General features: G+C 49.8%; 1 protein-coding gene across 1 annotated transcript in view; it reads left to right on the forward strand.

Moving 5' to 3' along the window:
* The first annotated feature begins 700 nt into the window (after window positions 1-700).
* The window catches only part of ADAP1 (ArfGAP with dual PH domains 1), a 62600-nt gene continuing 49160 nt past the window's right edge, over window positions 701-14140 (forward strand). Inside the window, exons 1-3 of the mRNA XM_030001507.2 lie at window positions 701-1051; window positions 11691-11821; window positions 13184-13275. Coding sequence (XP_029857367.1) covers window positions 967-1051; window positions 11691-11821; window positions 13184-13275 — 308 coding nt within the window. The 5' untranslated portion in view covers window positions 701-966. The remainder of the gene's footprint in view (window positions 1052-11690; window positions 11822-13183; window positions 13276-14140) is intronic.

Consider the following 14140-nt stretch of genomic DNA (forward strand, 5'->3'; position numbering starts at 1 on the left):
GTCCCAGCAACACAGCCACGATGACATGGGGAAGCTGTGACCCTGCCCCAGGGGTCTTTTCTCCCCCCGATTCTCCCTTGACACCATGGAGGGGGGTGGAAAGCGCAAGAAGATGCTCGGGGGACAGCCCTGCCAAGATGCAGACATGGAAGGCGGTGGCGACGGGTGCTTGGAAGGGCAGCGGTGAAGGAGGAGCGTTTCGGACTGCAGGTGGGTACCAGTTAAACGTTTACGAGTACCCCGAAAAGACGCTAACGTTCAAGAGGCGCCCCGAAAGCGCTGCTCGTGAACCCGCCAAGGTGCTTGAGCGGCAAGGCCCCATCCGAAGAAGGCTGGGGTGCTGCAAGCCGCAACCTCCCCGAGGCGAACACCCCCGGCCCCCACCCTCCCCACTGCCACGCCAGCTCCCCCCCGGTGGGCGAGAGCATCCCCTCACCGGGCAGCGAGGCCAGGGCGCGTCCCGGTGTCCCCCCCCCCCCCCCCTTAAACCTGGGAAGGGAACCGCTGGGCGATGGGGAGCGCCCCGGGGCTGGAAACAACCCGGAGAGGGGTACGTGGGAGGGATGCCCCGATGGTCGGGGACCCCCCCCCCCCCTCCTCAAGGGGACGGGGCGTCCCGGCGACGAGCGGCCGCTGGAGGTCGCGGGCGAGCGGCTTAGGGAAGCCACTAGCCCCCCCCCTCTCCGCCCCTCCGGGCCCGGCGGAAGGCGGAACCGGCTCCGTACCCCGGGCGGGCGGCTCCGGGCTCCTGGACGAGAAGGTGGCCAGGGCTAAAACCGCCCCGGCTCGTCCTTGCCCGGTAAGGGGTTCGGCCCCGCCGAAGCCGTTCACCTTGCGGCGGGCGGAGCGGGGCCGTATGGAGCAGCCCGGCCTCGGCAGCGCCCCCCCCCCGCCCCGCTCCATGAAGCTGGTTTAAGGGCGGCGGAGCCGAAGCGGAGCCCCGCACCGCCCCGCACCGCCGCCTCCATGGCGAAGGAGAGGAGCAGGAAAGCGCTGGCGGAGCTGCTCCAGCGGCCGGGGAACGCGGCGTGCGCCGACTGCGCAGCCCCGGGTAAGAAGGGAAGGGCAGGGCGGGTCGCGGAGTGTGTGTGTGTGGGGGGGGGGGGGGGGGGGGGATGACACGGACGCGGGTGGTGGCCGCGCTTGCCCCCACGGAGGTGGTGGTGGTGGTGGTGGTGGGTCTGGGGAGGGGGTGTCTGTCCTCTCCCGGCACGGCGAGGGGTTACGCCGAGGGGTTGCCTTCCCCCCCCGGGGTGGGGGGAATGCAGTAGGGATGCTCCGGGGCAGGGTGGAGGGCTGGGGATGCGCTGTGGTAGCAGCAGCCGCGGACCGGCCCCGGGGGAGGTATATCCCCCTCCCGGCCCAGGCTCCCCTCGCCCGGCCGTGGCAGCGCTGATGTCATCCCCGGCAGGTCCCCGCGGTCTGCAGTGCAGCCCGGGTGGCCTTAACCCGGTAGCGAGCTGGAGGTTGGGGGCTCTGTGTCCCCCCCCGGGGGTGGGAGCTTGTCCTCCGTGTCCCCTCGCGAACAGCCTGGCTTTTGTCGCTGCTCCTTGCCCCATCGGTGAGCAAATAGATTTGGGGGGGGGGGGGGGGGGGGGAACCAGAAGCATTGCCGTGGGCATCCTGCCCACCAACCTTTGATCGTGGATGGGTGCCTGCCTTGCCGTGCCGAGGACGGGGCTGTAAATGTCCGTAGCGCTGAAGGGAGAAAATCCGAGCTAGGGGCATCTTCCTCGCCCCTTGGGTGGGGAATTGGCGGTGGCAGGGTGTGAGCGTGGGAAAGGCTTTGCTCTCGCTGAGCGGAGTCTGCGTGGTGTGGTGGGACCTGCCGTTGAGAAGAAAGAATCTTAGAGAACTGCGTACCGAGTAACTTTCCGTTTAAAAAAAAAAAAAAATACAACACCATGTACACCATGTAGAAACACCTGAATTTATATTAGCTTGGGCAGGATGGCTCTGAAGATGTGCAGAGAAAGGATGTCTTTTTCAGCCCCTCATTCTATAGGTTAAAGAGAACCCAATGCTTCAGCTGAACCTTATTTTTCTGGCTATTGATTTATTTCGGATTTCAAGATCTATTGGACACCACCACCCAGCTCACACCATTACCGATGGTTTTATGTCCCTAATCTACATCTCGGGACACTGCAGTTCGCTTTCAGATGCGTTGTGTCCCCCGCTACCCAGCTGGAAAGGACAAAGAACTTTCTGCATAGTGTGAACTGCTTTGCAGCGCTGCGCTGCTCTGCCTGCTCCCACCCATCCGCTGGCTGGTGTTGCTGTCTAACTGTACCAACCCAGCTTTGAGGTATCTTGCTGAGCACAGCTTGGGCTCACCGAATAGGTGTCTGCCTAAATTATTCCTTCCCAGAGAGGACTTTACAAGCCTGGGCCATTCAGATCAATGGCATAATTCTCCCATGCCCTGTGTGTAATATAAAGCCCCTCTGCAAAATGGGAAGTTTCTCAGCATCAGCAGGGTGGAGATGAGGCTGTAGGTCAGTAAAATAGCTCGTCAGGGGAACAGGGTTGTTGTTAAAAGCTCCAAATGGGCTTGTAAAACAACAAAACCGTATTTTGCTTTTGGTGATGTTTGCATGCAGAGATGTCTTAGTGAATCTGAAACTCGGAGGGGAGAATTTGGGCCAGTGTCTTTTGTAACACAAGATGTGCTATATTAATACCATTCAGCTTCTCTTCTGAACTGTCATGGCATTACTTCCCTGGGACTGGATCTCAGTTTGTCAACCCAATTTTTTTAGTGATCGCTGTACTTCAGTTTCTTGAGCAAATGAGAGCTGCTCGTGGTTGCTGTAATGTGCTCATCTGCCTGGGAGTGACAATAAACTTGAGATGCCCTGGACTACTTAGCATAAGTTAACTTGTGTCTGTAGATAATATATAAAATATTCAGGCTGAATTCTATTATTCATCCTGGGCAGGTGTGGCAGGCCAGGTCTTTCTGGGTATGAGATAATGCGGGACAGGTGTCCAGAGAGCCTTTGGAATGGGGTGCAAGTAGGTTCTGTGCTGAGAAGTGGGATGCACAGAAAGATAAAGGTGAGAGCTGAAACTGGGTGGACAGCTAGACACTGGAAAGGTACCAAAGCAGAGAAAATAAAGTGAGAATGAAAGAAGAGGGAGGGTGGGGGAATGAACAGAAGAGGAGGAAAGCAAGGTGTGCTTGTGCTTTCCCACATGTGTGTATCGTCATAGTGCTGAACTGGTACAGCTGGGGGGGGAAGCAAAAGGTCAAGATCTCTGATTTATTATTGCTGCTTCTCAGGTGGGTGTGTTTCTTTCCCTGAAATCCCCAGTTAATACAGGATCTATGATAAGAGGTAGCCATTTAGCTCAGGGATGCTGATAACAAAGAATAGGTTGGGTCAGAAATGTAACAGGGAAAAATTCTCTGTTAGTCACTTTAATTTGTGTATTTGGAAGCCAGCTGGGTTTCCTTTTGCTCTTCAAATATTTGTTTTAGAAATCAGCCAGTCAGTGAAAGTTTTTGGTTTGTTTTTTTTTTTTTTCCTCCCTGCTATTTTGGCATTTGAGTGGGCTCAGTAGCCATAGCCCTGAAGTAACAGCTCGTCCCAGGTATTACATACTCATGTAACAAAAGCCTGGGTTCCTGATGCAAAAGAGGGGAAAAAAAAAAAAAAAAAAAGAAAGCTTGGCATCGTTGTGGCTAGGCTGTGACCATGCAAAAAAATCAAAGCTCGGGATGGACAGGGAACATCAGGGGAGGCAGTGCTTTTCCTCCTAGGCTGTGTAAGTAACTTCATCCCCTGCAGGGTCATCACATCTCCTTGGGGAGATCTAGGCAAAACCTGCTGATTGCCTGGGTCTGGGCCAGAATTTGCCACTTAATCGTGATTGAGGATTATTTAAGTGGCCAAGTCCTGCAAGCAAGGCTGCTATGTTCGAGCCATGTGTTCCCCTGGTTTGTCCACAGGATATGTGTGCTTGCAGCTGGGTGGAACGTGGTATTGAATGTGATGCTCGGGAAGGTCAGATTTGTGTCTTCCCCAGGACTGGCGTGTGTGTCTGGCAGAAAAAAATCTCTTGTGCAAAAGCAGAGCTTTCAAAAACTCCTCCCAGATTTTGAGGGCACGTCTCAGGTAGGGAGACCAGGCTTACAGTGGCCCTGGCCACGACGGCTGGGAATGCAGAAAGGATGCTAAAGCAGAAATGGAAAATCAGAGTGGAAAAAAACCTGAGAGGTTACATTTTTCATTTGCAGGTTGGTTTTTTTTTTTTTAAGTTTCTAGTTATGTTTTTATTAATTGTATCTTTACAAAACCTTAATTTGCAATGAAAGGCTGTTTTGAATAAAAAATGTTTCAGTTGCAAAAATGTCATCCATCCATAATGAATAATGAGATTTCATTAGCTACATCTTTGAGACTGAATTCTGGGGTAGGAGCCCCTGTAATAAAGTCATTATCTGGGGTATCGGTTCCCCTGTCATCACATACTTCTGTGTTGGAGTCAGGGTCCTAGATGTTGGTTTGCAGAGTGTTTGTTTTGGTGGGTTTAAAGATGTGCTTTCACAGTGAGGACAGCATGGTAAATGCGGTCTTAAGTGCAAACTGAGCAATCTCCCTGAATTGCTGGTGTGTAATGGCTCTCCATGTATTAGAATAATCTTTTTTTCTTCAAGACTAATGTGGCATTTCAGCCTTTTTTTTTTTTTTTTTTTTCCCCTAAATGATTCTTTGTCTCAGGCAATCTTTCCTCACATCATGAGACGGATGGTTATCTCGGGGCATAACAAGACCTTGAGTATTTCTCTCTTTACTCCATTTTTCTATGACTTAGGCTTGTGTTTCCATGGAGCGAGAATCATTTTACATTGTAGGAGGACAGTGAGGCTCTGAAGACAGAAGTGGAAATCCCATCAAAGCGATCCTGCAGTTTAAACCCTCCGGCAGCAGTTTACGTGGCTTGTTTTTATCGCTTTCATCTCTCTTATTTGGGATGGATTACTGGGACATGGACCCTGGGTAACATCGGCCTCTGTGCCCGAGGCTCAGAGGGGGATATGGGGTGGAGGAAAACCAGAAGGCTCATGATGGAGGGGACTCTGGTATCGGAGCTTTGCGCTGCAAAGCCAAGCAGATTTGGTATAACAGAATATATAAAAGCCTGAGGGTGGGTGGTGTGTGGCTGAGGTGGTTGTAAACACCTTTCCTGCAGGCCCAGCATCTTCTCATTTCTAAAGCAGGTGAAGCTTTTCCATTCCCTTGATGTCCTGAAGTGAGGGTGGTGATTAGAGGGAAACACACAAGTACTGGGGATTGCTTGATTCGCTCAGGATTAAGGAGGGCACTGAAAGGATTTGATCTCAACCCTCTCCTTCCCTTATCCAACCACCGGTCCTTAAAAACACAGCTCGGGAAGACAACAGACTGAGTCATCGGGTCCTGCCTCGTGCTGTCATCTGCACTGACATCTCCCCAGCCCCTCCATGGAGCGATGGGGCTCTGCCTCGCAGCTAGTTCTCTCTCTTGCCCCCACTACCTCCTACTGGAAAGCTGTTCCAGAGCTTTGCCGCTCTAATGGCGTGAAACGGGCTTTTCGTCTTCAAGCTAAAAGTGGAAACTTGTTCCCGCACCTCCATTGTCCTCTCACTTAAATAGTGATTTTTATTTTTTTTTCCAACCCCCCCGGGAATTTGCCAGCCCTTCTCCCTGAACATAAGCAGGACTTTTTGAAACAAAGGAGGTTTAATGTGACGGTGTTTTCTGGCCAGTCCTGATGCCTGGGTTGCAGCACAGTTGTGGGCTGCAGACAGCAAGCAGAGGGGGCTGCTGAGACCTGCCAGCTGAATGAAAAGACCTTGGCAAGTTTAGTGCCTTCACTGAGAAATTTTCCTACTTAGAGAGGAGTGTTGGTGGGAGGCTGTTTGGCTTCAGTTTTAATGGCTTTTATTGTTATTTTTAAACATGCATGACCAGGGTCTGTTTATTGACCTCCTAGTCTTTCCCCAAAGTAAATAGCAACAGAACTTCAGTGCTGAACACGAGGTTCTCCTGGCTGGGGCATTTAGGGAATCAGCAGCAGCTGAGTGGCAAGCAGAAAAGGCTTTTTGCTTGTGTTGATTGCACTAAAATCCCTGTGATTGTATCCTGTATCATAGGGCGTGAGTTATCTTTCTAGTGCAGGGTAAAAAAGGCTTTGCCTACCTTGAGAGGTCCTCCTCTCCCCTCTAATTAGTCTTTATCACCTCAAACAGGGGAGAGAGATCAGAAAAATCTGTCAAATCTCCATCCCAACAAAACACCGGCTCCCACCCAGCTGGTGTAGCAGGGATGCAGCCAGGCAGCTAATTAAGGGTCAGGCCGTCGTTTGTGTGCTGGAGGATGCGTATTGCTGTGCATTGGCCACGTTCTCACGGATATTTGTCTTGGTCAGCAATATACTGCGCTATATATAGTGATAATTGTGGTTTAAGGCAAAAGGTGGAGTTGGGGCATCTGAGTAAGTTTTGAGACTCTTGAGTTCTTGCTCTTGCCGCAGGGCTACTTTGAGCCTGCTGCTGCTCTACTTCACGTGATTTTACTTGGGTTGATGCATCTAGGGAATTATCAAACTGGAACCCTATCTTTATATTCTGGATACAGGAAATATTGATTATTTATTAAAAAAAAAAAATTCCACTGCCATCACACTTCTAATCTTCTCTACTCTCCTTTTGGTTTGTATGAAATGTCCTATGTCTTATGTTGTTTCTTCTTGTTTATTATTTTTCTGGGTCCAGCCTTTGTTTTTCCCTCCATGGGCTGTTCTTACGCTCAGTAACATTGGGTTCAAGCTGCAGAATTCATTGTTCTCTGCGCTGGCTTTTCCTGGGGCTTGTGGTGGCAAAAGGGGCTGGGTGGGGAAGTTAATTTCTGAATTTAGCTGTGTTGCCCAAGTGTTTTAGTTTTGCTCTGGATGCTTCTGTAATCTCTGGCTGTGCCTTCCCTTTCAGATGAAGGAGATGGGAAAATACCACCCCAATACCCTTCTCCTGAGTTTAGTTTAGCTTTGGTTATTTGTTTAATTTTTAAAATGAAGTTGCATCAAGTTTTTATTTTGAAAGTTGTTATAATCTGTTTATAAGTGACCAGAAATCTCTACCACATTGAGCAGTGAAAGCCGCATAGAGCTGACATCGGTTGTTCTGGAGCAATGATGCTGCACGGTAAGAGACTTTCTGCACTTAGAACACCGTATTTGATTTAATATTCCCCTTGCTCCTTGTTAGTCTTTATTCCTTTTGGCTTGAAATAATGGAATAAAGTAATTTGTGTGGAACTTAGGCATGCCGGAGAGTTTTCATTAAGCTTCACTGCTGTTTGCTTGAGACTCTGGAGGCTTAGGAAAAAAAATAATCATCTTTTTTGGGCAGTGCCCAAAAGGTCCAGATTATGATATATTGCCATTTCAGTGCACTTTTTTGGGCCTTGCCCAGATAAAATGGCTTAAATAAAATTACTGAACTCCCCAGTAACGTCCAGCATGGAGAACGTGTTCCAGCTGTTGAAGTGTCTAGCAGCAAGGTGGACTTTACCTAGCTATGGAGACCTCAGCTTGCCAGCCGTACAGCCTGGGGTCGCTGGTTCATTAAACTAATGGTGCTGCCCCAAAACTCACTTGTCTCGTATGAAGATGCTTATGTGAATTTATTTGCGTGCTTGATAAGATATTGTCTTATCTTGAAGCAATGGCGCAGTCATTTGAAGGGTTGGAGTCTGTGATTATGCCGATGTCGGAGATCGCTGCCGTTATCTGCCACGTTCCTGAGCTGAGAATTTTTCACGTCGTTTGTGCTGGAGAGCAGAAATGAAGAGAGAGGGACTGTGATGTGCTGGGGGAGCGCCGAAGCCACCGACAGCCCCAAACCTTACAAAAGGGCTTTGGAAAAGCATCCCTGCAGAAGCGGGTGCTCGCCCCGGCTGGCAGCCATCTGCCTGGGGATCTGTCACCAGTTCCTGCAGAAGATGTGTGGGAGTAGTGGTCTCATAGCTAGGTTTCTTCAAAAATGGTGCCACAAGTAGAGGGAGCGGGTGAGAAGGGGTAGCGGCGTTGGCAGAGCCCTCCAGAAGACGGAGTCAGCGAATCCTCCAGCCTCCTCCTTCCTGTCCACGGGCAGAGCGGTGGCACGGGGTGTCGCAGGGTTGCACCAGCCCGGGGGCTCGCGCGGGTCCGTAACCCTCTGGCTTGTTCAGATGATGCTTAGAAACTCCTTTTGGCTCTCAACTAAAGTCCAGGAGAGGCCCGGGCTGGCTTGTTTTCTCAGTCAGATGTCTTCAGCCAGGAGAGCAAGTGCCATGAGACATCTCTAATAAATTATTGTAACGGTGACATTTAAGAGAGAATTCCCCTGGTAGATCGGTTGGTTCTGGGGGATTTTGCTACTAAGCAATTTTTTGGATGGGGCTAACTCGGCGCCTGAGGCCTTTGAACTCTCCTCCTGCCTGGTGTTCCCTTTGGCACTAAAACCGATTGCCAAATTTGTGTAGTTCTGGGCTATGGCTGTCACAGGAAAGCAGCACGCAACCAGCTGGGCATCTACAACTCTTCCATCCACCCTTGCCGCATGATTTTGAATTTAAGAGATATGCATTTTTAAAATGAGAAGAGCAATGAAGAGGAAGTTGCTATTAATATACGGCAGCAATGCAAGCTGCTAGTATCAGGTCTGGTGAGTCAAGTGAAATGTGCAGCTCCGTCATGGTGTTCCTCGAAGTTTGCTGTGTGGGATGCTCTTGGATGGACGTGGAGCTTGAGTCTAGGCAAGAGAGAAAACACTGAAAGGAAGGTGACCAGGAGGAGACAGCTAGCAGGTGTGGTTTTATTGAACAAGTTGAGAGCATCCCTTCCAAGGGTTGGGCCACCACTGACCCCATCATCTCTGTGTGCTCCTCTGAAGTACTGTCATCTTCTGGAAACCATGCACGTGTGACCCTGCATATGTGATTCTATGATATAGTCCAGCTTTTGCTTTCTTTATTAGACATGGGTTGACATGGCGTGGAGCAGGGGGGAAGCATGTTTAAGAGTCTTGTCTAAAGAAGATACTGTTTGTGCGAGGAGAATGCTTGAAAGCCCCAGTTGTGATTGAAACTCGTTGCTTGAGGGTCTGTTTACCCACGTCAGGAAGAGATGGCTTGGGTATGAGTTGGCTGGAGTTGGAGTCTCCTCTGTCTGAGCCTGAGGATCTTCTCGCAGGATGTTCCTCCACCAGATGTGTCCTCATCCCTGGCTGGAGGAAGGTGTGGTGTCTCCTGGTCCTGTTGCACACAGCAGTGCAGGCAGCGGAGGGGTTACTTCTCCAAGAGGACTTTGGAAACCTGCGTCTAGGAAGCTGCAGGCAATATGAAGAAATCCACCTGCGTGCCTAAGATAAATCTGTTAACACAAAACAAGCGTTGGGGCTCCCGATAAAACCTGTGAAGGCCCGTGCATGCTTTGGTAGCCATTTCCCTGGGTCGGGCACTGCTTTGTTCAGATCTCATTACACTGGGAAGGCTTGAAGCACAGGGAGCTGGTGGCCACATCAGCTCACGACTCCAAACTTCACTGCCACGGCTTCCTCTTCCTCACTGCTGCCACTTCTCTGTGGCTGCCCTGTCCTCCGGACCCTCTCGCCCTTCCTTGTGCCTGGTCCTCTGCGTGGAAGTCAGAGATGGGTTTTTCAACAAGGCACCCTGATGCTTTCACCTTGCCTGACTCGCATCGTTTGGCCTCATGGTCCTGGGCTACCCTGGGCCAGCAGTGCTGCACCTTGGACTATTTTTGTGGTAGGAAGTTTGGCAGGTCCCAGGCTTCGCTGACGGCCACGTGTTTGGAGATGGGAGAGGACAACACGAGGAGTTAAAGCGCTGAAATGTGCGTGAGCGTGCAAAATTCTTGATTCTTGTTGCCACCCTATAACCCGATAACTGGCAGGAATCTTTGCGATCGGAATACGTGGGGGTGCGTGACCTCGGGTGTAGCGTGAAGCCGAGTCACCTGGAGTGGGCTGAGGGCGGGGGGGTCGGGGCTGGTGGGGCAGAGCACCCCGTGTCCTCACGGGCACGGCTGGACGCGGGCAGCACGTGGTTGCTGCTGTGGTGCGCTTAGATCGACTCGACTGGTTTGATATTTGCCGGGCCTGAGCTGTAGTTGTCGTGGCCTCGCGTGAGGATGGGAGACCACGTGAAACAAAAAACACCCCCCCACACACCTTTATTTGCGGCTGCTGGTCCCAGCCTTGTGCCAAGGGAGCTGCGGTTGACGGGACTTGTAACAGCTTGGGAATTTTCTCCCCTCTCCTGGGTGGGCACCCAGCCGCGTCCGATGAGGCTGCCCATTTAGCTCTTAGGTTTATATCTGAGCACAACCACCTCTGGGGAACCGAATTTGTCTTCCCCGGGGTGTGCCGGGGGAGGTTGGTGGCCGTCCCCGCGGGCAGGGGCTGGTAGCAGACCCCGATACCCCGTGCAGAGGAGCTGCGTTGCCCCGCGCCAGCCTGCTCCCGCTGCACCGACGTAGCCAGACCATTAAATATGTATAAGGAGGAGAAAGCACATTCCCTTGCTTTTTATAAATAATTGCTGCGCTGTGAGGAGCGAATGTTTAGTGTAATTACTGTGGGGGAGTAAACAAATGACGACGGTTTGTGAGAAGGGAGGACTTGCCCTTACCCCTTGACAGCCCGATGCGATGGGGTGGCCGGGGGGGTCCCACCGGTGAGGGTTTGGGGGAGGATGGGGCGCGGGGACCTCCGTTGGGAGGAGGTGGAGGATTTAGTGGCTGACTTGGTGACTTGCAAAGAAGCTCTTTCTGCTGGGGCGCAGCTGGAATAGCGGGCGCTGACATTTGCTAGTCGGAGTTCAAACAAAGATCCCTGTATCGGCTTTATTAGGGAGGCAGCACTAGGGACACTGGTGGATGTGTCCTGCCCCCAGCCCCTGCCCTCCTCCGGTTCCTCTCCTTCTCCCCGTGCGTCAGGCAGTGCCTCTCCCGAGGAGGAATTTGGAGGCGAGGGACTTGTGTTTAAAGTGCTTTGTGCGAGACGTCAGCTCTGGGCTGTAAACAGCGCGTGGTTTTGCTCAGAGAAAGTACAGAGCTGCCACTGGCAGCGTTTTTCCATTAAGGCAAGGGCTGGAAACCTCCTGGCATGGAGGGCTGTGCTGCTGGGCAGCCGTAGCTGTGGGAGGAAAGACTCTCTGTGGAGCACTCCCACTGTAAAAAATAAACAAAATAAAATAAAACATAGCAAGGCAAAGGAGCAGCATAGCGGTTTCCCCGAGCTGTTTGTTTTAATTGTGCAATTTCTGTTCCACGCAGCGCTTAGGTGGGATTTGCTGGTGAAAGATGGACATTAACCTTTTCTCCTCCTGTGAGCATGGAGTGCGTTTTGGAGGTCTTGGGCATATGCAATTGTCTGTATATTGGGTTTTTATGAGTAACAGCTGCACTTGAGATTGCAAATCTGTTAATTGTTAGTTTAATTTGTATTGCTATCAATATAAACTAGCACATATCTCTAGTTTCTTGTATATTTATTTGATGTCTTTAAAATGAGGGAACTCGGACCTGGTGACTCCTGAACTCCCCTGCCACGCCATGCGTTGTCCTGCCCCATCTCTCCTTCCTCCTGCGCCAAATCTGGTAGACTGGCCCAGTGCAATTCTCTCTTTCCTTCTTGCTTTCAGACCCAGACTGGGCATCCCACAGCCTAGGGATCTTCATCTGCTTGAATTGTTCAGGAATCCACCGTAATATTCCCCAAGTCAGCAAAGTGAAGTCGGTCCGTCTGGATGACTGGGATGATGCTCAAGTGGAGGTACGTGCATCTGAGACTTGAAGTACCAGTGAGTTTGGGTTGCTGCGTTTTACCAGCAAAGCTGTAAAACAGAGTCCTTTCTAAAGATGCCACAACAAATGTGATTTCAGAAAACACATCTAGATAATTCCTGAATGTGGGAATGAGGTCCATGATGCTGATTGAAAAGTGGAATAGCCATTTCTTGAAGTTGTGAGGGTTTCCCCCAGCCCTATAAAAATGTCAATGAACTAGAGTGTGTAGAAATTACTAATTTTAAATGAATTGTCTTCTCCTGTTTTTTTACATTACCTCTAGCCTAGCCTAGCTGGTAGACTAGATCTCTAGCCTACCACCCCTGCCCAGCTCAGCTATTTCTGGCTTTGTTCCACTTAGCAGTGAAGACTCTTAAACTCACATCTTGAAGAACTGAACCCTCACAGTACAAATTCTCTCTGTTTATGCCACATACGTGCCTAGTTTTGGGTGCTGTTGCTAAAGGCAAGCCTACCCAGGAAACCTATATGCTTTGACTATTGGTGTCTTTAAAGGCGTGAAGAACGCTACCAGTCATGGATCTTTATCCAAAAAAAAGAAAAAGCTTAGCTGCTTGTTATGCTTGTATGCTTGGCATTTGATACAAGACAAAACGTATTTAGCATGGCTACCTGGAAGAGAGTGGGTTTTTTACACTTATAAAATGACTTTCATTAAATAGAATTTATGAATAGGGAAATACGTGGTTTTGTTTGCAGAGTTCTCAACTGGCCGTTTGTATACGAGATCAGAAGGAAAGGAGGGCTCTCAGGGCAGATAGAATTTTTATTTATTTATTTATTTATTTATTCAATACTTCAAACTCCTTCTGAGGTTGCTGGCATAGCTTTGCAAAAATAAAATTATCCTTTTGGAACAAGTGATGTGATCCAAAGCAGCAGGCATATTGTTGAAGACTATTACCTTGCTGGAGCTGTAACACACGGAGTCTTAAAGTTGGCGTCAGGTTTTGGCCTCCGGTTACCTAATTTCTGTGCTGGATTCCCTGGGAGCCATCTCGTTCCCATCCCTGCGAGTAGGAAATGCCACCACGTGCTGCCTTCTGCTCCTGTGGGGATCGTGCATGTGTGACTGCGATGTGGACCTGTCCCCAGCATCGTATTAAGCTGGGGGAGCCCTGGCAATAATAATCAATATTAATTTATGAGCCCCGGTTTGCAGGCACAGTCTTTGCAGCATCCCTTCTGTGCACAGTCCTGGGCAAAACTCTCAGTAAGTGAACAGAGGCCCCATCCCAATAATTTTATTACTCTGTAGAAGCAAAAGAGGACAAAGGAAAATACCGTTAACATTTTTTAATTCTTTGTGTTTTTTCTCTTTTTACAGTTTATGGCCTCGAATGGAAACAATGTAGCAAAAGCAAAATATGAATCTAAAATGCCACCGTTTTATTACAAGCCAACATTTCTTGACTGTCAGTAAGTAAATACCTTTGCTGGTAAACAGCATTTATTTGTTTGTGCAGCTGCAGTGGGTGTAATATTTTAGTTTTAGTATGATACTCTTTTTTTTTTTTAGCCACAAAGGAGGTTTCATTTATAAAAGGCCCTGAATATCTTTTTTCTTCTGCACGCATATGGTAGAGTTTATACAACGTATGGGATCTTATTAAATAAGTACAGTTGAGATGATGCAGAGAAGTCAATAGTTTGTCTGTTCCCCAGACTCTTCCAAGTTTCTAAGGCTACAAAAATGCCAGTTTCTACCCATTGACTTCCTCTGCCTTTTCAAACAGCCCTTCTGCATCAAAACAGAACTTGCTTATCTGCTGTATGAGATGGTAGATTACTTGTAATGCAAAAATGCTGAGTTTTAGCTGCAAGGTGGTGGATTTTCTTTTTTCGCCTAAATGACAATCTCCTCCGTGAAGGCAAGTGAAAAGGTATTGTCTCCCATACAGCGTAGAGTAAACCTCCCTAGTAAGCTGGGGTGGACTTTGTAGACCAAGAGGGCTGAGCAGCCAGAATATGCTGTACCATCCAGGGAGCAAGATGATGAACTGAAATTGGTTTTTAGGGTCCAATCCTGCAGAGTACCAGGGGGGTTTTGTATCTTTGTGAAACCAGTCTTTACAGAGGGTCTGGAGAGCATAATTTCCAGAGCCAGTACTTTAGTATTAGCAAACCAGTGAGTACTGGTCCGCGAGATGCCTCCCAGTATTGCTGCTTTAACTGGGTGTCACTAGTTGAAGAGGGAGGTGTGGGTTGGTGGCGTGAAAATGGTGTGCAAGGCTCTGAGCAGCCAGATGATGTATTCGGACATCATAAGAGGTGCCCAAAACAG

The sequence above is a fragment of the Aquila chrysaetos genome, chromosome 25 (genome assembly GCF_900496995.4).
Source record: "Aquila chrysaetos chrysaetos chromosome 25, bAquChr1.4, whole genome shotgun sequence".
In the NCBI taxonomy this organism is placed as follows: domain Eukaryota; kingdom Metazoa; phylum Chordata; class Aves; order Accipitriformes; family Accipitridae; genus Aquila; species Aquila chrysaetos.